At 55.9% G+C, this 26246-nt stretch overlaps 2 protein-coding genes across 2 annotated transcripts; both read right to left on the bottom strand.

Moving 5' to 3' along the window:
- Nucleotides 1-1540: 1540 nt before the first annotated feature.
- Cyba (cytochrome b-245 alpha chain) lies at nt 1541-9632 on the bottom strand. Its single transcript, XM_020173540.2, has 6 exons — nt 9475-9632; nt 4612-4681; nt 4121-4195; nt 3874-3957; nt 3260-3341; nt 1541-1839 (listed from the first exon to the last, which is right to left on the bottom strand). Exons 1-6 carry the CDS (start codon nt 9530-9532, stop codon nt 1636-1638), a joined length of 573 nt encoding a protein of 190 aa, XP_020029129.1. The 5' UTR covers nt 9533-9632; the 3' UTR covers nt 1541-1635.
- A 1103-nt stretch (nt 9633-10735) lies between these two features.
- On the bottom strand, nt 10736-19625 carry Mvd (mevalonate diphosphate decarboxylase). Its single transcript, XM_020173541.2, has 10 exons — nt 19470-19625; nt 16235-16305; nt 15679-15793; nt 15237-15383; nt 14134-14333; nt 13705-13779; nt 13285-13503; nt 12787-12902; nt 12105-12213; nt 10736-11355 (listed from the first exon to the last, which is right to left on the bottom strand). Exons 1-10 carry the CDS (start codon nt 19537-19539, stop codon nt 11275-11277), a joined length of 1203 nt encoding a protein of 400 aa, XP_020029130.1. The 5' UTR covers nt 19540-19625; the 3' UTR covers nt 10736-11274.
- Nucleotides 19626-26246: the final 6621 nt, after the last annotated feature.

Here is a 26246-nt window from a genome sequence, read left to right as displayed (position 1 = left end):
CAGGCCCGGGACAGGCTCAGGACCTCAGGCCTACCAGGGGCGATGGGCAGTGGTCAGGGCCTCCCCTACCTGACCAGCATCTTCTTTACCTACTGTACAAAGAAGAGGGAAAGAACAAAGACACTCGCCCAGGGGCCCAGAGGAGGAGGCTGCAAGGAAGGCGGCCTTTCTCTAGAGCTTGGAGGGGACATATGAGTTTCTACGAACTGTCCATCACAGGGCAGTGAATGAAACAGACACGACCCCTGACTCCTACCGTGGCTAACGAGCAGATGCTGAGGGGGAAGGAGCAGGAAGAAATTTCCAGGACAGAGATCCCAAAGAGAGGACAGAGCCCTGAAGTCTCTGGAGAGTGGTGTTCCAGGCAGTGGAACAGTCCCTGCAAAGGCCTGAGCAAGCATGGCTGGAATCCGAAGGTTTGAGCATGGTCAATGTGTCGGGGCCAAGGAGTGGGTAGGAGGATCAGAAAAGCCTTTGGCTTTCACTGCAAGGAGTGGAGCCCAGGCATTCTGAGAGGGTTTGGAGCTGCAGCACAGGGTGGAGGCTTTGGTTGCAATGGCTGGCTCAGCTCTGGCTAAGGGGGTGGGGAGGAAAGGCAGGTGGCCCAGGTCTGGCCAATGGGCCAAGAAGTGGCGATTCTGGGTTTGTGTGGAGGCAGGACAGATGGAAGGGTATGAGGGAGCTGGTGCTGGGCTCTGGCTGGCTTCCTGGAAGGATGAAGCCAAGGACTGGGCTGGATTGAGCCATAGGTACTGTGCTCATTTGGTTCCTGGGAGGTGGCCCACAGCCCAGGGGCCTCAGCACCCTAGAGGAGTCCCTGACTCTGCAGCGTGAGGTGCTCAGAGGACAGTGGGCGTGCACACAGGGTGTGAGGCCTCTCGTAGACTCAGAGGTTGCAGCATCACCAGGGCTGCGTCCACGAGAGAGGTGTGCTGGCTGCAGCCAGGCCAACCCTTAGGGACTCCCACAGGGGCGCCTGGCTCAGTTGGACCTGGCCGGCTGGTTGCTGGCAGAGTATGCCTGCAGGCAGGCAGCACGCATGGGTATGCGTGAGCCTCCGCACCAGAGCAGGGGTTGCAGCCAAAAGCCCCCAGCAGCTTGTCCTGGGTGTCCCCCCAGCAGTATGCAGACAAGGAGGTTTCGGCCACCAGCCTCACCTTTGCTTCTGCAGAAAAGGCTCGGGGGAAAGGCTAGACTCCCCAGGAATCCCTGCTCCACCCCATGGCCCATCTGCGTGCCTCAGCCCCAAGGGAAGCCCCTGGGACCCGCGCCTCTGCGGGTATTGGGGATGCTATAAGAGGGTGAGTCCTGCAGGTCTGGCAGAGCCAGGAAGTGAGGACACCTGCTCGGTCCCCTCAGGCCAGGGAGGAATTCCCTGGGTGGAATTTCAGGTGTTCATAGCGTGAGGATGCTCCCGAACCTCACAGGCCACTGCGAAAACAATCTGTTGCCAATGAGGCCGAAACTCCCCCCGTGGCTCGCTAGACGTGCCAAGACTGGTGCCCCGACACAGGCCCCCCACCCAGGAAGTCACACAGGGCAGGAGTCGTCTGTTTATTGTGGTAGGTGCCGCCGCCCCCTGGTGGCAGCCCCGGGGAATGCGAGCCGGCACCGCCGGGGAGAAGCTTGCGCAGGTCACACAACCTCGTCGGTCACCGGGATGGGGTTGACCTGCGGGCCCCCCACCGCCCCCTCCTCCTCCTCGCTGGGCTTCTTGCGGGCCTCCGCTGGGGGCCGGGGCGGGGGGTTGCTGGGTGGCTGCTTGATGGTGCCTCCAACCTGTGGCCGTTCCTTGGGCTGGGGCTCGATGGGGGTCCACTGCTCACCCCGGATGGCTGCCTGGGGGACACAGACGGGCTGGGCAGTGCTGCAGGCCTCCCATGCGGGGCCTCCCCGGGGGACCAACCCCCTACTAAAGGCTCCAGGATGGACATAAGTCCAAACCCCTAAGATGATCGGGGCTTGGCTCAGAGAGGTTACGTGACTGACCACAAGCCACACAGGCAGGACCTGGGCCTGCCTGACCTCAAACCCAAGCTGTTCATGTGCCACGTGTCCTGCAAGGGGAAAGACTGGCTTAGAAACCCTGGTCTTCTCGAAAATCCCTGGAGGCCATGTCCAGGTATAAATTCCAAGACCCACCGGTGCCAGTGGCTCATGCCTATAATCCTAGCTACTTGGGAGGCTGAGATCAGGACTGCAGTTCAAAGCCAGCCCAGGCAAATAGTTCAAGACACCCCATCTCCAACATAACCAGAGCAAAACGGACTGCAGTTGAGGCTCATGTGGTAGAGTGTCTGCTTTGCAAGTGCGAAGGCCTGAGTTCAAACCCCATCCCACCAAAATACATAGATTTAGTATCCCATAATAAATTCTTTTGGTGGTACTGGGAGCTGAACTCCATCCTCTCCGGCTTTCGAGGCAGGTGCACTATCACTTGGACCCCTCCACCAGCCCTAGCATCCCATAATATTCGATGGATTTAAAAAGCTACGTTACGGGTGCACGCCTGCAATCCTGGCACTCGGGAGGTGAGGCAGGAGGATCTTGAGTTCAAGGCCAGCCTGTGCTACGTAGGGAGACCCTGTCTCAAAAAAACTCTAAAAAACAAGCAAGAAGCTATGCCGCGGACTAAACTTTAAGAACCTAAGAACAAATAAGCATCTGTGACCGCACTTCCTAACCGACGACCAGGGCCTTCCCTCCTGAGTGGTGAAACCGGGAAGGTGGCAGAAGAAAATGCATGGAAAACATCCTCAAGATCTCTGCCGCAGGCAAGGTCGGTCCAGAGAGGAGGGGCCCTGAAAGAAGGGCTGGCGGGGTCTGTGTGCCCGCAGAGATTATGAATGAGTTCAGGACATGTAGGAAGCCCTATAAATATTGCACAATTTGAGTTCCCCAGCGGTGTACCCGACAGCCTCAAACTGGAGCAGGAGGTCTCAGTGAGAAACGGACCCAAATCCAGGCTGGACCAGGTGACCCTGGTCAGCCACGTCACCTCTCTTGAGCCTCTGCTCCCTCGTCCCTCCCTGCAGGGCTTCATGGGAAAGGGCAGAGAAGTGGCCGTGTGGGTCAGTAGTGCAGAAAACCATGCTGCCACCGTGCTGCCCCATGTGACACGAGCAAGCAAGGGGAGCTCATGCGTGGCAAGCACAGAGCTCCTGCCTCAGCACAGCCTACAGAGCTGGTCAGGAGAGCCAAGACACCCAGAACCAGGGCTGCGAGTGACCAGAGGCTGACCACAGAGGACACCACTTACCAGCAGGTAGATGGCACTTGCAATGGCCAAGCAGGCGGTTCCCAGGATGGTGGCCAGCAGGAAGCCCGCAGGCACTGCCAGCCTGGAGAGGAGGACAGGAAGGGAGAGGAGGGGAGGGCAGGGCGGGCAAACACAGCACGGATGTCAGAAGGGAGGCTTCTGATCACAGGACAGCACAGACGACAAGGCTGACCCCAGACCAAGGGGAGGCTCAGCGCTGCCGAAGGTCTGACTTCAGTTCAGATGAAGCTTTTCTCTGCCTTGGTCTGTTCTTTGCCTCTTGGGCCCCAGCCGCCATGTTGGGAGGAAGCTCAAGACCTGTAGCATGGCCGCGTGCCCGGCCCCAGTCCAGCGAAGGCCACCAGACACGCCGCCTTGCAGGCAAACGTAGGAGACCAAGGCAGGAACCACCCAGCCAGGCCCAGTGACCCCAGAACCAAGACGCTGCTCATTTAAGATACTGGGTTTGGGGTGACTTGAGGACACAGGTGAGGGACCTCTGCCAGAGGTCCACTGGTTTCTGTTTGGCAAACGTGCAGTAAAGGAGGGGCCTAGCTGGGCACACGCTCTTCTGTCCACGCGCCCAGTGGGGACAGGGAAGTGGTGGGACTCACAGAAGGTGCAGGATGGCCCGGACATAGTAATTCCTGGTGAGCGGCCCGAACAGCTTCACCACGGCAGTCATGTACTTCTGTCCGCTAGACGTGGAAGGAAAGACAGACCACGGGGTTGGGGCCACTCTGACGTAGGACCCCCGCCACTGCCCCAACCCCACCCAGGGTCCCAGGTTCTTTTCCTCCCAGGTACAGGGGTCCAAGAAAAGGCTGCCCACCCCCACCCGCCCAGATGGGAGCCACTGACCATCGCTCCATGGTGGAGCCCTTTTTCCTCTTTCCCCGCGGGTACTCCAGCAGGCAGATGAACACCCCCGCCGCGCTGCACGGCCCAGTCAAGGATTAGCCCCACTCAGCCCGGCCGCCACGAGACCCCCTGGCTGATGGGGGCCATGTGCGTCCCACAGGCCTGGCCACTGGGCTGCTGCTCTGAGCCCATCTCCCACCTCACCTGTCCTCAGCTCCTGGGCCAACATGGTGGGTGGGTTACCGTGGGGTCCAACCCGAGGCCTGACAGAGGGCCGCAGTGCCAGCCTCAGCACCGATACCCCCCCCAGCCCCACCAGGTGCCGCTGACCTCTGCTAAGTGGCCCTGCTGCTGTGACCCTGGCTTCCAAAACTACAGATGGAGCCCGGCCCGTGGTCAACCGGATGTGGCGTGCCTCTGCAAACGGTGGCCCCAGAAGCAGCAGGAACAGCCCCAAGCCCGGTCCCATCAGGTCCCTAGTAGAAGGATACATGGAGTAGGCGCCAAAGTACCACTGGGCGAACTGTCCGGCAGTGGCCACGATGCCCCCGGTGATAAGGACTGTGGATGGACAGGAGAAGGTTAGCAGGTGGCACCCATCATAAGCCATGTCCCCAGCCCCACAGGGCTCACTTCCCCTTCTCCACCCACTGGGGGCCACCAGGCCATGTTTGGGTCCCCTGTGGATAATGGGCTGCTGAAGTGATGGGGTCAGGGCCCTGCCCCGGGAGGAGACCCCTGAGCTGAAGAGGGGGGTCCAGGTGCAGCCAAGGGACAGTGTGGCCCAGAGGCCACATTGGACCTGATGCCCTCAGCTCTGAGCCCTGGATTACAGGTGTGAGCCTCTGGTGCCCGGTCGGATTTTTTTTTTTTTTTTTGGCGGTTCCGGGGTTTGAACCCAGGGTGTCACGCTAGCTAAGCGTGATCCACCACTTAAGCCACTCCGCCAGCCCTGGGTGACTGGGCACCCCGGGGAAACATGGCCTCCATCATCCCGGAAAGTTCCTGACCCCGAATCTGAAGTTTATCCGTGCTGTTTATCTGCAGCTCGTGGTTTTGTCTTGTTTCGAACAGGGTCTTGCTACGTGGCCTTGAATTCATGACCTTCCTGCTTCAGCCTCCCAAGAACTGGGATTATAGACATGGCCACCGTGACTGGCTCGGTTTCTTTTTTCCTTTTTTTGGTGGAACTGGGGTTTGAACTCAGAGCTTTGCACTTGCCACAGCCCAGCCCTTTTTACTTTGGGCTAATTTTTCAGATGGTTTCACACTTTTGCTTGGGCTTACCTGGCCCTCGATCCTTTACCCACAGTCTTCCCACACAGTTGGGGCCACAGACACACACCACCACACCCAACTTATTGATTGAGATGGGGTCTCGGTAACTTTTTATCCACGCTGGCCTCTAGTGGTGATCCTCCCAATTTCCGCCTCCTTAGTGGCTGGGGTTACAGAAATGAGCCACCGCACCCAAACTTTATTTTAATCCTTCTTTCCTTGCACAGCAGAAGTTACATTCCTGGTTATAGTTTAACACGTCCCTCCCTTTTTATTATGAAATTCCCATCAGGCCTCATGTCCCCTCTCTGTGCGTTTTGCCGTCACACAGATGCCATGGTTATTTCACTCTTGTCAACGAGCCTATGTTCATACCTCCTAGCTTTTGTTTTGCTTTGTAGGTGAGCAGCCCAGGCTGGTCTCAAATTCATGCTCTCCCTCCTCAGCTGGGATTATAGGTGTGCATCGCCACACCCAGCTCAAGAATATCTTCCGTGCTTTATGCTGAATCAGGATCTAATCAAATTTCTTTTTGTCTGTTTGTTTTTGTGGTGCTGGGGTCTGAACTCAGGGCCTCGACCTTGAGCCACTCCACCAGCCCTATTTCTGTGAAGGGTTTTTTGAGATAGGGTCTCGTGAACTATTTGCCCAGCGCTGGCTTGGAACCACGACCCTACTGATCTCTGCCTCCTGAGTAGCTGGGATTCTGAAGGTAGCATTGTATATTTGATAGTTGAGCAAATTCCTCAGAATATTTAAGACTACTTATTTCAAAATCCTTCTTCCTGAAGCCCAGATGGACTTCAGAACATTCATCCTCGTTCTCATTTTGACCATCTAAGCCAGTGGTTCGCCAGTCTCTTCCTTCGTCCGTCTTCCTCTTTACCTCCTTCAGTCACCAGCAGCTCTCAGCACACCTGGCCATGCCTTGTTCCTTTTTTGTTTGTGTATTATTGTTTCTCGAGACAGGCTCTGACTACGTAGACCAAATCGTCCTTGGACTCTTGGTCTTCCTGCCTCAGCCTCTAAGCGCTGGGATTACAGGTGTACACCACCACGCCCAGCTTAATGCCACCATTCTTGAATTACAGCTCATCTGAACACTGGGTTCTGGGGAGCCCTGTCCTTTTCCCAGCACCTGAGGCATTGCTTCCTCGTCTTCTGGCAGCTGTCGCGGGTGTCGGAGAGGCCACAGTCCTAATGCATTTGTTGTCTCTTTAATTGTAATTTCATCACAGTGTGTCCAAGCGGAGATCTGTCATTCCTTCTGGAAAGCACTCTGCTTTCTTCCAAGCTGAGGTGTCTTCATGTCTGCCCGTTCCTGCTGTCAGATGGCCCCCATCCATGGCCTCTGTCCTCTGGCACTTCTGTGGATGACACAACCTCTATGTAGAAACCCCCACCTCCGTCCCTCGGGCTCTGCGGTTCCTCTGTCCGAGCGGCCTTCAATCTACCCCTCGCCTGCGAAGGACTTCCGGTGTTTGGCTTGCAGACCTTCCGCGTGGTTTGCTGTCCCGTGTCCTGCTCTTGCTGTGTGATCTGGTCACTCTCCCGCGGATCACTCAGACGTGCTCGCCCTCAGGTCCCTTCTACATGGCCCCCCGGGGCGCCCGGGCCCCTGGCCGCTGCTGAGGGACGCTGACTCCCTGGCAGGATTCACTTCCTCAAACCCCCGTGGGTGCTTCCTGTGGCCTGGCCAGGGAAATGTCCCAGCGGTGCCACTCCCCTCTGCTGGGGGCTGAGGGTTTCTCCACCCGTTTACCTCGATTCCTACATCTGTAGGTAAATCCAGCCCCACACCAACACCCGGCACAGGCCTGTTTCCAGAGTTTTGTTGTCTGTGATCTTTTCCTCCCAGGGCCCAGGCAGTGGATGGAGGGGCCGGTGCCCAGTGCGAGTCCTGCTCAGGCGGCGCCTCCGGCTTCAGCAGCAGCTCAGCTCCAGCTCCTTCTCCACACAGAGCCCTGGGGACGGCCTGGGCATTCCCCGGGGCATCCGAGACCCCAGCTCCTTCTCCCCACCTTAAAATCTCACTCACTCACTTCCTCTTTGGTTTTGAGCTCAGCTGCATATTAACTTCTTCGGTTTGCTGGCCAGGGTTCATTTGCCCTAAGGGAGGAAGGGCGGTCTCCTGGCACACACACGCAACCGGCGTTCTGCCTGCTTGCTCTGGGGTATTTTGTCCCTACGCTGAGCTGCCCACTGTCAGCAAGAGGGGCAAAGACACCCCTGGCTCCACCTGGGAGGCCTGGGGACTCCTTCCAGCATCTGACAGAGAGCGCCTACTGTGTGTGGAGAGACACAGCAGGGGACAAGACAGGGGCCATGGTCCCGTGAGGGAGACAAGCTTCAGACAGCGGTGGGCAGGAGCAGAGGAACGTGATGAAGGGGGACCAGGCACTTCAGGTCGCACGCTCTAGAAAGGTATCTCCGAGCAGGTGACATCTGAGTTTCGAGATGGAGGAGTAAGCCCCGGGTGCTCTGCAGACAAAACAGCTCCTGCAGAGGCCCTGGGGCACATTCAGGAAAGCCAGGGACAGAAAAGAAGCTGTGTGGCTGGAGTGAGCAAGGCTGGAGGTGACCTGGGAGGCGGGCAGGGGCCTGAGCAGTCAGAATTAGGTTTTCATGCTGAGCAAGGTGGGGCACACCTGAAGTCCCAGCACTCAGGAGAGTTTGAGGCCAACTTAGCGACCCTGTATCAAAAAACAGGAGGAAAGACAAAAGAAAAAGGAAAGCTTTGGTTGTGCGAATGAACCCCTGGGTTTTACGCAGCGGGGATGCTGTGGTCTGAACAACTTCAATCTTCTGTGGTAGAAAAGCAGGCAGGGCGCCATGCTGGATGGGCCCACACAGGCCGACCTGTCCGGGTACACAGATTTCCCACAAGATGGGGAAACTGGCCGCAGCCTGTGACTGTTCTAAGTCCCCTCTGCGCTGTGGACCAGATGAGACACTTGTGCCAACCTGGGCCTGCGAACGTTAGGTAAAGTAGTGAGACGAGACCCTGCACAGTGCACCTGAGATACATGGGCCACTGTGGGCGGGTTGCTGCCAGCACCAACAGGGATGAGAGCCCAGGTCCCCCAGCTCCCACTCAGCTTCCTGGAGAGAATTTGGGGGTGGAAGGAGGAAGGTGACAGTCCTGTGGGACACAAAAAGAAGTGGAGACCTGTCTACTCTGACCCTGACTTCCCAGCCACTCAGTAACCTAAGGAGAGGAGGAATGGGACCCAGATCAGACTGCATGGCTCAGCCACCCCAAAATGTGGGCTTAAAGTGTAGGCTTTCTCCCCTCTGCCCCTGGCTGCACAAGGTCCCCAGGTGAGTGGTGGTGGGTCTGCCCCACCTCCACTGCTTCAGGTCCTTCCTGAGAGGCTCTGGCAGTTTCCTCCGGCCTTGGCCAATCTCCCGGGCTCCTGAATCTGTGTTCATCCCCCGATCCCCCAGGTTCTGTCCAGTGCGATGAGGGTTGGGACCCATTGCCCTTCTCCAGACCTCCCAGCAACCAGGGTGGGGTGAGGTGGGGGTGCACCACCCTGCCTTCTGGGCAGTTTAGCTGGCTGGGCGGTCACTCTGGGTGGTTCTCTTGTGAAACCCCACATTTCCTTCTGTGCAGACTCGAGGCTGGGCCCCAGACAAAGAGGGCTGCTCCCCATCCAGGACCCTCGGGGAGGGAGCCCAGTCCAGGGTCCACCCCTGCTGGCTCCAGGCAAAGAGGAGCCCCTGGTGGCCCCAAGGCAAGGAGGATTGTCCAGCGGGTTTTCCCAAACAGGTGGGGCAGTGAGTGCCCGGAAACCACCGGGGTGAAACGCCTCTTCCCTCGACTGCAACTTCCTCCTCTGCGAGGCCGAGGATGGGGAAGTACAGGGGCGGGGGGGGGGGGGGACAGGGGACCGGGGACAAGGGACGGGGGACAGGGGTCGGGGCCAGATCCGCACGGCCGCCGGGGTCCCGAGCCCAACACGGGGCGCTCCTCTGTCCCGCCCAGCTCAGCCCGCCCTCCCCGGAGCCCAGCCCGAGGCCGCGCGGGGGTCTGGACCCTCCCCCGGCTCGGCCGCACGCCGGGCCGCACTCACTCAGGCCGGAGGCCAGCGCCTGCTCGTTGGCCCACATGGCCCACTCGATCTGCCCCATGCTGCGGACTCGGCGGGCCGCTCACTGTGCAAGCAGTTTCGGGTGTCTGTCCGGCCGGCCTCTGCTGCGGGCTCGCCCCGCCCTCCCGCCAGACTCCGCCCCGCACATGACCACGCCCTCCCGCCAGACCCCGCCCTGGGACCGCCCCACCCCGCACATGACCACGCCCTCTCGCCAGACCCCCGCCCCCGGACCGCCCCGCCTCTCGCCAGACCACGCCTCCCTGCTCGCCCCGCCCCTCCAGTCTTGCCCCACCCTCTGACCACGCCCCTCCGCTTGCCTCACCCCACCCCCTCGGGTTGCCCCGCCTCATTTCTCATTTTGCCCCTCCCCTCCGCTCCAGTCTTGCCCCGCCCTCCAGCTCGTCCTGCCCGGGCCTCGGGTGAAGGTAGTGAGGCCCGCGGTCCGCACGCAGAGTAAGGAGCTGCGGCAGGGCCGGTTCCCCAATCTCACCCACTTGGGAAGCCTCCCCTGCGGCGCCCTCACCCAGACTGGGGCCCAGGGCGGTCCAAGGGGCCCGCGGCGGGCTCACCCGCCTGCTTAGGACTCCCTGCCGAGCTCGCACGGAACCGTGGGCAGGGTGGAGTGGCCTCCCGCACAGGCCTCCCCCGCTTCACTGAGCTCTGCACCAGGGGACACGGGGACATGCTCACTCCCTGAAGTGCCCCTACACTACAGCTTGTAGTGGCTGTAAGACAAGGAGAGCTCCTGAGGCTGCTGCAGGTGTGGCCTGCTCCCACTGCCCGCCTCCTTCGAGATCTCACATGACCAGCACAAGGGCGGGACAGGATGTGCAAGGCTGCGAAAACCCAGAAGGCAGGGTCAGCCAACTTCCCTCTGTGGACCCCTTTCTCTGCCCCTGGCCTCACGCTGGCAGCAGCAGTGGCATGGGTGTGAAGACAGGAAGGCAGAGGTGGTCATAGAGGACATAGGTACCAATGCACCAGTTAGGAAAAGGGAGCTCATCTCAGGTGAGATCTGCTTCAGGTTCTGCCTCTCTGCCTGCTGAGGGGAAGAGTCACTTGCAATCCTGCCTCTCTCGGCCTCCATGCCAGGGTGGAACTCAAGGGGAGGTTGAGGAAGAAAGCAACCTGGTCCTGCCCTCTTGGTGAGCACTGCCTGCTGCCAACAGCATGGGCAGGCAGGGACTGAGCCCAAAACCCCAGACACTGGCTTAGGGAGCAAAAAAGTGCAGAAGCAAGCAACTGGCAATAGTGGTTTATTCCCGTGGAACACCAGGTTCCAGCTCCTACAATGTACCCCCACCTCCGCTGGGCCCACAGTCCCTTCTCCTCACTAGGAGGGTCACTGGTCTTTTCATAAAGAAGCATCCCGTCCACACCCATGACCTGAGTACAGGGTTAGCTCAAGTCTCGGCAGAGGCCCCGTCTGCAGCCAGCATCCTCCAAGAACGTGGCAGGTTTCCTGAGGCCCGCGTAGCACCCACTCAGTCAGTGGGATGGCGACTCCCCGGTGAGCTTGGCCAGAGCTCGGGCCAGCAGCCCTTCAGCAGATGGCTGGGCCCTGATTCTCATCTTGCAAAGTGCTGGAGAGGCACTTGGCAGGGGGATCTTCCCCTGACTGCCTGGGCGCTGCAGGTGGCTACTCCACTTGCCCAGCTGTGTCTGGGCCACAGTGCATCACCAGGCTGGTCCCCACAAGCACAGCCACCGTCACACCAGCTCTGTAGTCCCAGTGAGCAAGCCCCTCTCCAGGTGGGGTGGGGTCCAATGTGGAGCTGATCAAGCGGCACCCTTTGGCAGGCCATCTGAGCCCAGGAGATGAGCATTAGGGTCGTTCAGGACTTGAGGCCCCGGCCCCACCTGAGGGTAGAGAAGTCATTGTTAGGCCACTAGGCGGCAGCTGCAGCCCTATGTGCTGCTCCATCTTGGAGGGGCCAGGGAGTGTTCAATAGGACAGGCAGGGGTGATGGGGTGTGCCCCCTTTCCTTCCTGGTAACCCCTAAACTAACTGGGTGCTGAAACCCATGCCCAGCTTATCTAGGCTGAGCTGTCCTGGCCAACCAGGACTGGGGTGCCCAGCAGGCCACAGGGCCATGGGAACAGCCCTGAGCACAGAGCCTGGTGTGGCCAGCAGGGACTGTGGCTCAGGCAGGTATGACCACTATGCTTAGGCTGAGCAGGGTTGGGACAGGATGCAGGAATCCTGGCCTGCTCATGGGGGGTGGCCCTGAGGGCAGAGGCTGTGCTGCTCTTGTCCCAGAGACCCCCATCACCCTCCTAGGAGCTACCGATTCTCTTGAGGGCCACCTTCCACCTGTCTGTCTGTCTGCCCACAGGCCTGAGTCTGACTGATCTTCACATTCCTAGCCCTGCCCACGCCCTCAGCCCCACACAGTAAGTCACCCATAAATGTCCACTTATGAGCAAAAGAAGCCGAGGCTGTTTATGTATTGCTCTGAAACTGAAAGGTAGCCTTCTGCCACTCTTGTACCATTGCTGTTGTTAGCACTGCTTCCTGCCTGAGACACAGTGGGATGAAGGGAGCTGGGCCCATGGGCTGAGCAGGGCTCCTCCACCAGGAAGAGCTGTTGCTGTGCACCTGGCCTCACCTGAGTGACAATGATGTACTGGACACCGCCAGGGATGGGCTCCCAAGCCAGCGCAGCTTTCAGCTCATCAGAGAGAGGGGCAGGTGTCACCTGCAGCCCCTTCAGAAACCTGGGGCAAAACAAGGCTGGTATGACTCCAAGTGTGTGGCGTACCCAGCACAGGCGGCTCCACAGAGACAGAGACAGCTTTGGCCCGCCAGAGGCCAGGGAGGTGGGCAGGAGATTACTACTAGTAGTAGGTCAGGCAGATTCTGATCCCATCCCAAATATACCTGTACCCAGGCATGGACCACCTGAACAAGCTCTAACTTGTGTCATTAAGAAGCAAATGAGGACTTTGTTTGCATTCTTTTCTGTACAATCTCAGATATTTAAGGTACTCTTCAGAATGCATGGTGTATTTCCTAATGAAACCCCATCATTTGGTAGAGTAAGGACACAAAGGGTCCCTGAGCTGCAGGGGACACTGATTCTTAGGAGGAGGGAGATTTGGGCATCACACACACACATGCCACCTATGTGACTTACCAGGAAAGTGCAATGGTGACACATTACACTGTCATCCCCACATGGGGATGGCCTGCAGTCAGGAACCCTGGGCTCAGTGCATCCTGCCATCTATCCTGGCAGGACAGTCCAGGCACTGTTTCCCAAGGAGGACGGGAAGGGGACCCACACTCACTTGTCTCCATTTGCTGCAGGGGGGAAGCTGTGTCTCACGGCTGCCACGAACTCAGCCACAGTGTCATCCAAGGTGAAGATCACAGCATTGGGGCCCGCATCAAATGTGTATGCCACCTGGAACCCACAGCATCCCCAGCTCAACCTTCCATCTGCCAGGGAACCCCAGTCTCCCAGAGCCAAGGAAGCCCCTTAGAGCCAAACCAGAGCCAGCAGTGTCACTGAGCACCTGGCCCAAGTCACTTCTGCCAACAACTCAGAAGGGGCAGTGAACCTGTTACCAAGGGGTTATGCAACCAATGTTCTGACCAAGAAACAAAACCAGGAACAAACTGATCCTGTCTACGCTCTGTGTGCAGTGGGGGGACCATGTCTTGTGGTGCCTGCAGGGTACACAGGGTCTGTATGGAGCTCAGGCCTAAACCACACCCTTGGGTTTGAGTGGCAGGGCTCAGGCCAATGCCCTCTGTGGTCCTGTCCCCTTCCTCTGCCCTGTCACCTTCGTCTGTCCATAGTGGGCATTGAAGTGGTGCACCAGCTGAATGATGCGTCTGGAGATATCATTGAGGTATGAGATGGGCGGGAAGGTGTCAAGGCAGGTGGCGTGGAACTGGTTGCTGTCCTTCATGGTCAGCTGGGCAAAGCCATGGAAGTCCCGCTCCTGGATGCAGCGTGCCATCTCCCTCATGCGTGCTGGCACCACCGACTCAGCCCGGAACTGCAAAGGCATGGCTGTTTGCCAAGGGGACCCCGGCACTCTCACCGCAGCATGGCTGCTGAGTCAGAGGCTGTGTGGAGCCCTGGGCTCTGCCTCCAGGTGTGAGCACAGATGGCTTGGCAAGAGGATGAGGGCAGAGCTTGACAGGTGGCTGCAGGTGCAGGGCCCCCCGGGGCTGCCCCTCCCTGGCACTGGCCTTACCTTGAGTAGGGCGCTGGTCTCCACGCTGGTCTGCATGCCCACTGTGCTGCCCGTCAGCTTCTTCTCAGCACTCACCTTAACACGAGACAGTGCTAGACCCAGGCTGCAGGGGAGCCCCATCCAACCCCCAGTCCTAACACTAGGCCTTGCCCTCTCCTGGTCACGGCAGCTAGGGGAGGAGTCATGGTCTCTGACTTGGGGGGCTCCTGGCCAGAGCAGAGTCGAGGTCTGACTGGCCAGATGCACATCACAGAAGAGGCGGTAGTCCTGCTGTGCAGGACCCATTCCACCTGCTCAGCCTCAGGTCTGCTTCCTGCCGGCCAAGAAGCCTAATGAAGCCTGGACTAGACACTGTCTCTCCATTCTGAACCCTGGCTCTAACTGCTGACAGAAAGCCACCCTGTTGGCTCCATGTCCCAGCCTGCTCACCACAAGGACGAGGACTCGGAGTTGGGGCCAGTGCACCTCGGGGGCCACCTGCCGGGCAATGCTGTCCTTGCCATCTGTCTGCTCCCCCATCTGCCACTCCACGAAGCCCCCATACAGGCTCCTGCAGGCACTGCCCGACCCACGGCGTGCTACTTCAGAGAGGTTACCCTCAACCCCATAGACCTGGGCCAGGGTATACGCTGCGGGGGGAGGGGGAGTGCATAAGGAAAGGTGCAGTCCACACTCAGCACAACTCAGCACAGCTCAGCACGCTCTGCTGGGAGTGCACCAGCCCCCTCCTCCCCACTGCACAGGAAACAGGGTTCTGAGAGGGCAGAAGGGGTGCACAGCACCAAGGTCAGCATCCACAGCTTAGGTCATTCCTCCACCAGTGCCACCCTGGAAACGCAAACTCAGTTGGAGAAATGTCTCTGAGGAGCTGCGCACAAGTCCAAGTCTGGCCATGTGTGTTGGGAAAGAGTTCAGAAGGTCACCTGGAACGGGGACCAAGGCACAGAGGCCTGGGGAAACGTGTCTGCTGGGGGGGGCTGCCAGCGCTGGGAGGGAGGAGAGGTGGTCTGAGAGGCTTACAGCATTGGAGCCGCACCAAGTCCCCAGTTTCCGGGGGGCAACCCTTACCACAGAGGATGGTCAGGATGCGCACGGGAGCCCAGTTGGGCCCATGACCATCATCCCTGCAGCTAAGGGATGAGGGCGACCAAGCTCATCCCCAGATCCCTGATGGGGAGGGTGTGCTGGAGAATGGCCCAGGCAGAGGAAAGCAGACCAAGATTTCAATCCCCAGTAATGGGTGCAGAGCATGGATCCAGCTGTGCCTGAGGCCAGCTGCACACCTGGAATTCTCAATTAGGTGAACTAAGTAATCACCTTCTTGTAGCATAAGCCGATTGGAGGCAGTACCTGTCTGTACCTGGAGACCCTCACACAGAGCAAAGGGGGAGATTTCAGTGTTCATGTGTGTTCTGGGAAGAGGCTGAACTCGACAGACAGCAGAGCCTGACGCTGGGCTCCCCAAATGCTGCCAGAGTGTAATACACCCCTACGCCATGACACAGGATGCTGGGGTCTCTGCGGGCACCCACCTAGGCAGGCATAGCCCGCTGCTGAGGAGGCCAGGCCTGCAGCCGTGGGGAAGTTATTCACTGAGGCTACATGCACCCTGTAGTTGAGGTTGAGGGGAACCAAGTCCCCGTCTCCTGCGTTCCTCCGCTTTCTGGCCAGGCGCCGGACTGTGGGGCAGGGCAGATAATGAGTGGTCCCGCCCCTGAGCAGACCCACCCCACCAACTCCTGGCATCTCACCCACCCCGGGGTTCAGGAGAGGATGGGATACAGCTAAAAACTGGGCCTCGACCCCAGACTTCTCCTGTGGTCTTCCTCCCCAGTAGAGCCTAGGCCCTCACTGCCTCCCAGACACATGGTCTGCCAATGGCAGGAGGGGCCAAGAGGCAGAAGCCCGTCCTAAACACCCAGCCCCCACCAAGGGCATGGAGGATACAGCTGATACCTCAGGACCCCAACTCACTCTCCCTCAGGCAGGCCTGGAGGCGTGGCTGCCCCATGTCCTCCTCCCGGCCATTCAGCCAAATCCGGTCCTCTGAGAAGTCCTTGCTGATGGCAGCTGTCGTGGTGGTTTTTAACTGGGAAGGAAAACCCAGGACCCCTGAGGCCAATGTGGGGGCTGACGTCCACCAGGCACCCTATTCTGACATGGTGGCCTTTGCTGCCCACGACCCTCAGGGCTGCCCACCAGGCAGGAGACAGGGAGGTTGAACCAGTCCTGGGTCAGGCAGCTGGGAAGCCCACAGAGACCTGCAGGCTCACCACCCAGGGCCGGGCTCCCACCTCCCACGCAGAACCCAGACACTTCCTAAATCGAGGCACACACTGGGCTTTGGAAATGCCTTTGCGTGGGGTAGGGTGGGGGAGACCACGCAGTCCCAACGCCAGGGGATGGAAGGTACTGTGCTGGCCAGAGACTCCACACGGAGCCACCTCACCCTGGACTGAGGGTGAACAGTGACCACCTGTTGGCCACAGCTCTGGAACCACTGGGTAGGGCCAAGGCAGCATGCGCTCACCTGGTCCTGATGCAAAGTGACACTCAGGGAGGAGTTGATGGGCAGGACCAGCTCCTCATCTCGTTTGCCCCCTGGAAAGGATAGCCAAAGGCCGGCTAGTGGGGCTCCAGGCCTACCTTCCCTGCTGACGCTCCCCACACCCCCTGCATCCCATCTGCCTCCATCCTGCTCGCTCACTGCACAATCTCAGTCCTCCTCCTCCTGCTGTGCCATCACTTCAGGAAGTTGTCTGGGATTGCTCTCTGCCTTGATTCCCAGAGCAGAGATGGAGGTCAGCCCGTCTCCTGTGTCACTGCTTCTGTTTAATCTTTTCACTTGTTCCACAAATTCACATTGAGTGTCTTCTGGGTGCTGAGCTTACCCTGTGGCTCTTGGCCTTGTTATCAATCTGCCTGTCCCCCGAAAAGCCCAAGTCCTGAGCACTGCTCAAATCGCCCACTCCTGGCCAGTACTCCCGCTCCCTGTGTGTCACAGCAACTCCATCGGTCTCCCAGAAAGCCAGGTGAAAAGTTTTCCCTGAAGAGCACTCACAGGCCTGATCGCCAAGGTTTTCTTTCCCTGCTAAGCCCATCCAGGGCTGGTGTGAGGCCCCTGAGGCAGGAGGTAACAGACTGACACCCATGTGTGAACACCTTTCATTCTTCTCTCCTTCAAATCACAAAGCCAGGGGAGCTGTCTATTCCCCTGTGCAGCCCATGGTACAACTAAGAGCCCAGATGTCACATGTAAAACCAGCCGAAACACTCACAGGTAAGAGAAGGCAGACCCCAGAACCTTCGGATCCAGGTATGGCCAGGTGGTGAGCTACCTGGGTTTCTTTCTGCCCCATAGGCCCTAGACCTGCAGCTGGGGAAACCAACCTGCTCAACAGACACAGCCAGCCAGAGGATCAGTAAAGCAAGCCCAGCAGGTCAGAAAACCCTGTCAAGGTCTTGCTCCAGTGACCTCCACCGGTGCCAGGCTGGAATGGGGTGCTCCAACCCTCTCCCTGAGAGAATACACAGCTCAGTGGGATGCCTGGGCTTCACCCACCTGGAGTGACAGGTGGTACTCCCAGCCCTGTTGAGTGTTGCCAGAGGAGGCCTGGTGGCAGGTCAGGAACTCACCAGGACACCCCCCCTCATCCCCCAGTGACAAGCCTATGCTCACACTGTAAGTACAGCCTGAACTTCTGCCTCTACCCTGCAGCAATGAGGCGACACCTCATACACATACCAGAGTGATGTTCAAACACAAGCCAGAGCCTTAGAAAATAACAGAAAACCCTTAGGTTTCACCAAAAACCAGCTCACCAAGAAGGAAGATCTCAAACTGAACGACAAAGACAATCAATAAATGCCAACTCAGAGACATCAGAGACCTTGGGATTATCTGGCAAAGATTTTGAAGCAGCCTTGCTCAAAATGCTTCTGTAAGGGCAGAAGGCCATAGCTCAAGTGATAGAGAGCCTGCCTAGCAGCACAAGGCCCTGAGGTCAATCCCCAGTACCACCTAAATAAAAAATAAATAAATCCCTGGCATTGACATCCAACTTAGAATGAAAGACTGGATACTTTTATCAAGAAGTCAACACTTACTCTCTTATTTGACTGAGTGGTGGAAGAAAGGAATGGACACAGATTGAAAGGTAGTGATAAATCATCTTGCCAGGCACCAATGGCTCATGCTTGTAATCCTAGCTACTCAGGAGGCAGAGATCAGAAGGACTGCAGCTCAAAGCCAGCCCTGAGCAAACAGTCCACAAGACCCCATCTCGAAAAAACCCATCACAAAAAAGGGCTGGTGGAGTGGCTCAATCAATAAGAGCACCTGCCTAGCAAAAATGAGGCCTGAGTTCAAACTCCAATGCCACCAAAAAAAAAAACCATGCATGGAGAAAGGATGGCCTTTCACCAAATGGTTCTGCAATAACTGAACACCATGGGTGATTAAAAAAAAAAAAAAAAAGAAGAAGCTACAATGGATCAGAAATGTAAGTGTAAAATTTAAAACTATACAACTCAAAAACAAAAGAAAAGAAAAATCCTCAGGATGTAGATTTGACTTCAAACTAGGATCCACAAACAGGAAAACTGACACACTGAATTTCACTAAAATAAAAAACACTGACTCTCCAAAATGGACTGGAAGTGAGGCTCAAGCCACAGAGCACCTGCTTTGCCAGCTTGAAGCCCTGAGTTCAAACCCCAGTCCCACCAAAAAAGAAAACAAAAAAAATCCACACAGGCTCTCTGGTAGAAGGATAAAAAGATGATATACAGTACAGACCGGGAGAGAATATTTGCAAGCTACATATCCAATAAGAACTGTGTCTAAAATACATAGTGAATGCTCAAAACTCTCCAGGCAGAGAACGATTCTAGTAGACCGGGAACAAAAGACACAGAGACATTTCACCATAGGCAACACAGGGCACAAGAAAAGATGGCCACGGGTCGGCCAGTAGGGAAATGCAAACTAAAAACACAAAGAGCTACCTGTCCGAATGGGTGCAGAGAAGAGGAGATAACAAATGCAGGGGAGGAGGTGGAGAAATCAGCTCACACAGGCACTGTGGGTGAGAACAAAAACTGGTCCGGCCACTCCTGGGCCAGCTTGACAGTTCCCTCAACGAGTGAAGAGCAACCCAGGGGCCCTGCAGCTGCACTGCTGGATGCACCTACATCCCCGCAGGGGGACATAAAGGCCTGTCCCCAACATGTCACCCGCCTTATTGGTAATTGACCTGAGCTGGAACCCACCCATCAGCGCTCGGGGGTGCAAAGCTGGATACGTGTGGGTGTCCCAGTGACAAAAGGCCACGAGCTCTTGCTACACCAACTTGCATACGGAGGAAATGAGCCAAAGCCCACATGCATACGCCGTGTGATTCCACCGTAGGTCACCGTCGAAATGACAGCACGGAGGGAGGTCAGCAGTGGGCGGCTGCGGGCTGCGGCGCGCTGCCGGGTGTGTCCACTCCGGATTTACAGATGTCCCCCGGGGACGGGGAGGGGACGGGGTCACTGTCACAGGTGCAGCCATGCCAACCCCAGAACTTCAGGAATGGCGGACAGGGCCAGGCGCCGGGCGCCAGCGGCGAGAACACCCGTCTCCCCGTCCGCAGGTGCGGCCCGGGCCCCAGGAGGCCGCAGGCGGGGAGCGCGCGCCCAGTCCACGGCAGGACCAGCGCCCGGCCTCGCCACCCCCATCCGGTTCCCCGATCCTCATCCCCAGCCCAGGAGGTGGCACTCACAATATTTGATGACCGCGATGTTGACTGGCGCCGTGCAGGTGACGGCCACCAGCGGCTTCTCGGAGGCCATGACCAAGTCCCTCCGCGTCCCCAGACCCACAAGCCGCGAGTGGTCCTAGCTCTGTCCCTCCAGGCTTCGCAGCCTCACGCGCTGCCACACGATTGGCCTACGCGGACCCGCCTGCTTGCGCGCCGTCCAATCAGCGGCGGACCGAACCCACGCTCCATCTCTCAGCCAATGGGAGGGATCGGATGATGGACCGTCGACACTGTGCCCGCCCCCGTTTGCCTGCGGGTATGGAGCCAGCGCTGGAGGCGTCTGCGCAGGCGCCGAGTGTGCGCGGGGGCGATGTCTGCGCAGGCGCGGGGCGGCCGCCGTCCGGGGATGGGCTCAGGACCACAGAGGGTCGTTCAGGGCGGGCGCACGTGGGCTGGCTGTGCAGCTGTAGGGCCGAGGCTGAGCGAGGAGACGCGGTCCAGCTGGAGGTCCCCAGTTCGCCCCGGATCCTCTCGATGCCTGGACACCCTAGGCCTCCAGCTTCCCTGCGCTGGGGTCTCCTGCGCCTGCATCCTGGGGTGCTGCTGGGGTGTCGGGAAGCTGCGGATGGATGAACTGCGTCTGAGACAGGCGTTTTCAAAGCCCCCCACTTTAATCTCCAAACTCTGGCCCCCATTAGACACTAACCTCCCATGTCCTCCGTCCCTTTAAAATTTTATTTTTAGCTTTGGAATGGCTCACATTTCAGAAAATACAAGAGTATAAACAATAGGAATTCTGCTCCTCTGGGCTCCATCCACTTCTGTGCGGAGTACCAGGGCTATCAATTCTTTGCCAGTCTTTTCGTCGATCTTTTATGCACTCTACAAATAGCTTTCCCCCCGCCCCCATCTTTTCCACTTAATGTGTTTCTTGGAGGTCATCCCAATTCAGTACCAAAAGAGCTTCCTCCTTTGTTGTTCAGACATTCTGTAATTTATTCAACCTGTCTCCTGGGCTGTTACCAATTTTTGATACTATAAACAGCCCTTTTTCACGCCTTTTGGATAAATGTATTTCTGTAGGACAGATTCCTGGAAGTGGAGTCTGCACATGTGCCTGGGGTGATTTTCAAAGCTGCTGGCAAGTTGCCCTTCCTGGAAGTTGGATAATTGTTGACTTCTCTCTGCAAGTATGAGGATGTGAACGGCCACCCCTTTGCCACCGCCTGTCAGTCTGATGGCCGACAAATAGTGTCTCACGTGCATTTCAGATGGCGCTCATTTTTATTTCCCTTACAACCACTTTTGTGCTTCACAGAAAGCCTCTAAGACTTCTTTTCCAGTGCTCCAGACAGACATCAATCTCCGTGCATATATATACATGTATATATATTTTATATATACATGTATATATATATTTTATATATACATATATATATATATAATTTTAGATAACAAGTATTAATTACTACAGGTTAAGCATCCCTAATCTGAAAAATCAAATCCAAGATTCTCAAACATCAGAAAAGGATTTTTGCAGTGCTGGAGATCAAACCTAGGGTCTTATACATGATAGGCAAGTGCTCTGAGTGACATCTTCAGCTCTTGGTTTATTGAGACAGGACACTCTGTAGTGCTGGGATTACAGGTGTGTGCAATCATGCCCAACTTAAAATCTGAAAGTTTTTGAACTCGGACAGGACACCACAAGTGGAAAATTCCACACCTACGTGACTTTATGTGACAGGTTTCTGTCCAAACGCAGGCATACTAAAAATATCCTATACAGCCAGGTGCTGGTGGCTCACACCTGCAGTCCCAGTAACCAGAGCAAAATGGACTGGAGGTGTGACTCAAGCAGTAGAGTGCCTGCTTTACAAGGGTGAAACTCTGAATTCAAACTGAGTTTAAACCTCAGTAACTCTCTCCCTCCCCTCTCTCTGTTTATATCATATAGAATTATTTTCAGGCTGTGTATAAGACAAATATGACACCTAGGGGAGTTTCAGGTTAGACTTGGGTCCCATCCTAAAATATCTCATTATGTGTTTGCAAGTTTTCGAAAATCTGGATCCTGAAGCCTGTGGTACCATGCACGCTGGATGAGGGACACTCAACCTGTACTTCCCCCTCCGACCCCTGCATGTGGCCTGATCAGTAATGCTCATTTTCACTGACGTGGTGCAGAAATCGTGTTCACAGTTGAGCTGTGTGGGCAATCAAGCTGACAGTGTGCCACTGGCAGAGACTTGCTTCCTCAGCAGAAAAAGCTCAGGTCCCCACACCTCTGAGAACACCCAACCTACAGTGTGTCCAAAATAACTCTCAGGGCCTGTCTTAAATAATGGTATGAAATAAATACTTCTCCCCCATTTTTAGTTTTCTGTCAAGTCAATTGTTGGCTTAATGTGTGTTGGGTCATGATTGGGTGCTAAACCAGAAAATGGGAACTTTGGTTTAATTTATTATTATTATTATTATTATTATTATTGGGGGCTGCTTGGATAGAATCCAGGGCATTTTGCATGCTAGGCAAGAGCTGTCCAGAGAACATGAACTTTAAATGCACACCTACACAGTGTTCTGATTTATTTGACCACAAAATGCTTAAAGGAGATTATGGTGGGGCCATGGGAAAGGAAGGTCAAGTTGGAAATTTGAAGTTAAGTAGCAAGGATGAAGAGTAGGCACCCCGCTGTGGCAAGCATGGAGCTCCTCCCAGTCTGCCTTGGTTTTCCTTTGTTGATGGTAATTTCCTACCTTGAGAAAGGAGGCGCGGGATGGTGTTTTCACATTGCGGTGCGCAGGTAAGTCATCCGAGATCTTGTGAAAGAGCAGATTCTGACTCAGGTGGCGTGGGACAGTTGGGTTTCCACATTCTAGCAGCGCCCAGGGATGGTGATGCTCAGGCCACACCTGAGCAGCGAAGGTAGATAATGGAACACATCTGCTCGGAGTCAGGCAAGCCTGTTTCCTCCTGTGAAGAAAGGGAGCATGTTCCCCGTAGAGGTGTTGGACGCATAAACACAGACAAGCAGAGACTGTCTAGAGAATGACTACCCAGAGTGTCTGTGTTAGGGGGAGAGGCAAGAATGTGCTGCCCGAGGCAGGAGCAACACAGTATGGTCTTTGTATGTCCTTATCAGGCAGCATCTGAAATGGGGCACAGAGGTCAGGGTCACCTCCAGGCCAGAGGTCCCTGGTGCCTGACATTCCTTGAGCCACATGTGGCTGGGACCACGCAAGGACTGTGCATCTGGGAACACTGCTGAGTGTCACGTGTTCAGGTACACGGGTGGGCATGGGAGTACACGTGCGTGAGATGATAAATGAGAGATGAGGCTGTTGGAGCCCAGTCCTGCCTCAGATGCCGGGAAGACAAGGGAAGTCCAGCCACGACTGAGCACTTGGAGGTTGGCCTGGACAGGCTGGCAGAGGAACCAGAGCTTAGTGAAGGGGACCAGAGCTCAAGAGAGGGGACCAGAGTGTAGCTGGGTTTCCCATGGACTTTTCCACTGACTGAAGAGGACTGAAAGTGACATGAAAGGAAAGTGGGGTCTATTCATGAATTTCCTGTGTCCCTGACCACGGGAGGTCTTCAGAGACCAATGTCTTTCCAGAGCAACTGGCAACTGTGATGATCCCCCTAACCCCAGTCAGGCAATTGGAGAGACAGAGATGAGTGCTTCCTGCAGGAGGTATACGGTTCCATACTTGCGTGCAACAGCGTAGGACAGGGCTGAAGACACACAGAGAGACCAAGCAGATGGCTGAAAGCAGACAAGTGTCCTTGTGGTTAAGAAGGAATGAAGTATGAAAGGATGCAGGGCAGGAGCGGAGCCTGGTGTAACTCTGGGAGGAAGGGGAGAAAGAGTGGAGCGGGAGCGTGCACAACCTAGCCCCTCTGCTGTGCGTGATGGGTGCCTAGGGGATAACCCCAAGACCCCCTCTTTTACCTCTCATTTCCCCCACTGATTCTTTGGATCTGCTTTGGTATTGCTGTTTGGCCCTGAAAAATGAGGCCTCTGAACTGCATGATCTCTAAAAGCCCAGTGCTTGGACTCTGTGACCAAAGACCTCGTGATCTGGTGTGTCCAATGCTCGAGCTAGAACAGGACAGCCAGTGCCTTCAGTGCAAGCCCATGGATCATACAGTTGTCTGAAAATGCTGAGCCCTGCCATAGTAGGTCTTCAGCAGCCACAGACCATGTGTACATAAATGGGAGTGGCTATGTTCCAGTATGGCTTTATAGACACTGAAACGTAAATTTCATATATTTTTAGCACTTAAACCCTTGGAGGCCAAGCCATGCTCAAATTACAGCACCCGCTGGCAGGGCAGGAGTCAGCAGGATGAGTGGGCTCTCCTCAGAAGGTGACAGCCTACTTCTGCAAATAATTCACAAAAAGAGAGTGACATGACAGAAGACAGTGACAGGAAAGACTAGAGGTGATGGTGGCACATTGCAGGGTGACATGCAGATGCAATGATCAAAAGCATTGATCGCTGAGCCAGCTCCATCCTCCCATCCAGAGATGGACCTATTGGGAGTATGTTAGGGAAATCATACATAGAATTGGTGCTATGGGTGCAGTAGAGCAAAGGAATGTTCTAAGAAGTTACTGTGCTAGTTGACATTATTGTCTAGAGCATTCTGAAATTTAGAGTAGTCTATATTTTACAGTGGTAAGTAGTCTACAGTGGTCCACAGAGTAGCCTGTAGTTCACAGTGGCCTGTCGTCTACAGTAGTCCATAGTCTGCAGTGGTGTACAGTCAGAGTGGGTTACAGTGTAGTCTACAGTGTACAGTGTCCCATTGTCTACAGTGACCTGTAATCTACGGTGTCTACCATGGTGTACAGTCTACAGTGGTCTATGGGCTACTGTGGTCTGTAATCTGTTGAGGTTCAGATGAGCCAGTAGAAAGGACTAACAGGCGTCCGAGGCCTTATGACCTAGGACGGGAATAGGAAGCAGGAAGAGTCAAGTGCCTGGGGGGTCGGACTGATCATAGCAAATTCCATTCATGAACATTCTAAAAAGTGCAAACTGAGCCCTATGTGGAGAGCAGACAGCAGTTTTCATAGGCCGTCTGGAAAGGGGAGGGGTGGATGACCTAGGGTATAAGGCGACTTGACCATTTACTGATCAAGGTGCTGGTTTTTCAGAAGTTGGAGGTGTCACAGCTCATGACACTGTGCCTTTAAATGTGCAGAGGTTTCTATGTCAACTTCACTGCAATAAAGCTGTGAAAAAGTTTTTGCACTCAATGGCCAGGTGGAGGGCCATGCACCCAGGTCTGCTCAGAGAAGAGAGGGAAACTGGCTTGCAGACGGGCTTTGTTTTCACTGACCTGGATCTGTTCACCTGTCTGACTTGGGATCCCTAATGGGGCTGTCACCTCATAGTCAGATCATCATCTTGCTTGAATTGCTTGCTTAAAAATATTTGTGTGAGGCAGACCACCCCCAATGCAGCGGGGCTGGGGCCCCCGCAGAAGGGCCACCCGGCGAGGGCAGGGCAGCAGCTGACCCACGTTGGTCCACGACTCCCGCAGGCACGGCCTGGGGCGGCTGGATCCCCGTGTGGCCCTAGACGAAGGGCACCATTGGAGCCCAGGGTTCAGGTTGGCAGCGAAGGGTCGTGCACCCCCAGGGGGTCCACAGGCCAGATTTTCAAGAATGGACGTGAGAAGGAACCTGGAGTGTCTGGTGATCTTCAGCATGGTGGTGCACATCTGTAATCCCAGCTGCTTGGGAAGCAGGAGGATCTCGAGTTCCAGGACACCCAGCGCGGTGTGAGGGACGTCCTTTGTCAAAAGCAAAATAAGAAGCCCTAAGTTCAAACTCCAGCCCCACCAAAAAAGAGGTAGTGGGGAGAGAGAGAGAGAGAGAGAGAGAGAGAGAAATATGTCTGGAGGTGTGGCTCAAGTGGTAGAGCGCCAAGCCCTGAGTTCAAACCCCAGTCCCACCAGAAAAAAAAAAAAGGCAAAATAAAAGTCAAAGGGCCAGGGGCGTGGCTCAAGTGGTACAGTGCTTGCCTGGCATGCATCAGAACCTGGGTTCAATCCCAGTACTGAAAAAAAGAAAAAGAACTAACGTGGGACAGGCTGTTTGCTGCAATATTAATGACTCCCCTGGCACCCACCTGACACACTTCCCTAAAATCCCAATGGAATTCAGCAAGTGGTGTTAGCATAGGCAGCTCGCAGGCATGAGCAGAGACTACCCTGCTACAAGACCCCATTCTAAAACCTGCCTTTGAGGGCTGGAGGCATGACTCCAATGGTGGAGTTCTTGGCTAGAAGGCACAAGGCCTTGAGTTCAAACCCAGTACCACAAAAAATAAAATAAAATAAATAAAAATACTTGTGTTTCAATTTTGGAACCAAAGTGTGCCCTGCAAACCAGACAGAAGTGCGTTCAGCGTGGATCAAGTGACAATGAGACAAGACAAAGTTCCAAATAAGCAGGGAGTGAAGATGGGTTTGGAGGACGGAGAGTGAAGTCTGTGACATTGAGCACTGAGGGTCTCTTTCCCCCAGGGGGTTGATAGCTCATGTTTTCCTTAAACCGGAAGCATCATTTGCAGCACCTGGTGCAAAAATGTGTGTGTGTGTGTGTGTGTGCGCCCCTGCTCAAGTGTGAAGAGCCCAGAGCAGTGCTGTAGCCTGTAGTCCCAGCTACTCTGGGAGCTGAGACAGGAAGATTGTGAGATCAAGATCAGCCTGAACAACGAAGGGAGAAAAAAAGTATGAAGAATTCAGGACAACACAGCAGAGCACTCAGCCGAATGAG

The sequence above is a fragment of the Castor canadensis genome, chromosome 15, assembly GCF_047511655.1.
Source record: "Castor canadensis chromosome 15, mCasCan1.hap1v2, whole genome shotgun sequence".
Taxonomy (NCBI): Eukaryota; Metazoa; Chordata; class Mammalia; order Rodentia; family Castoridae; genus Castor; species Castor canadensis.
Note: the sequence above shows the minus strand (reverse complement) of the source record. Positions and strands in the feature narration are given on the sequence as shown.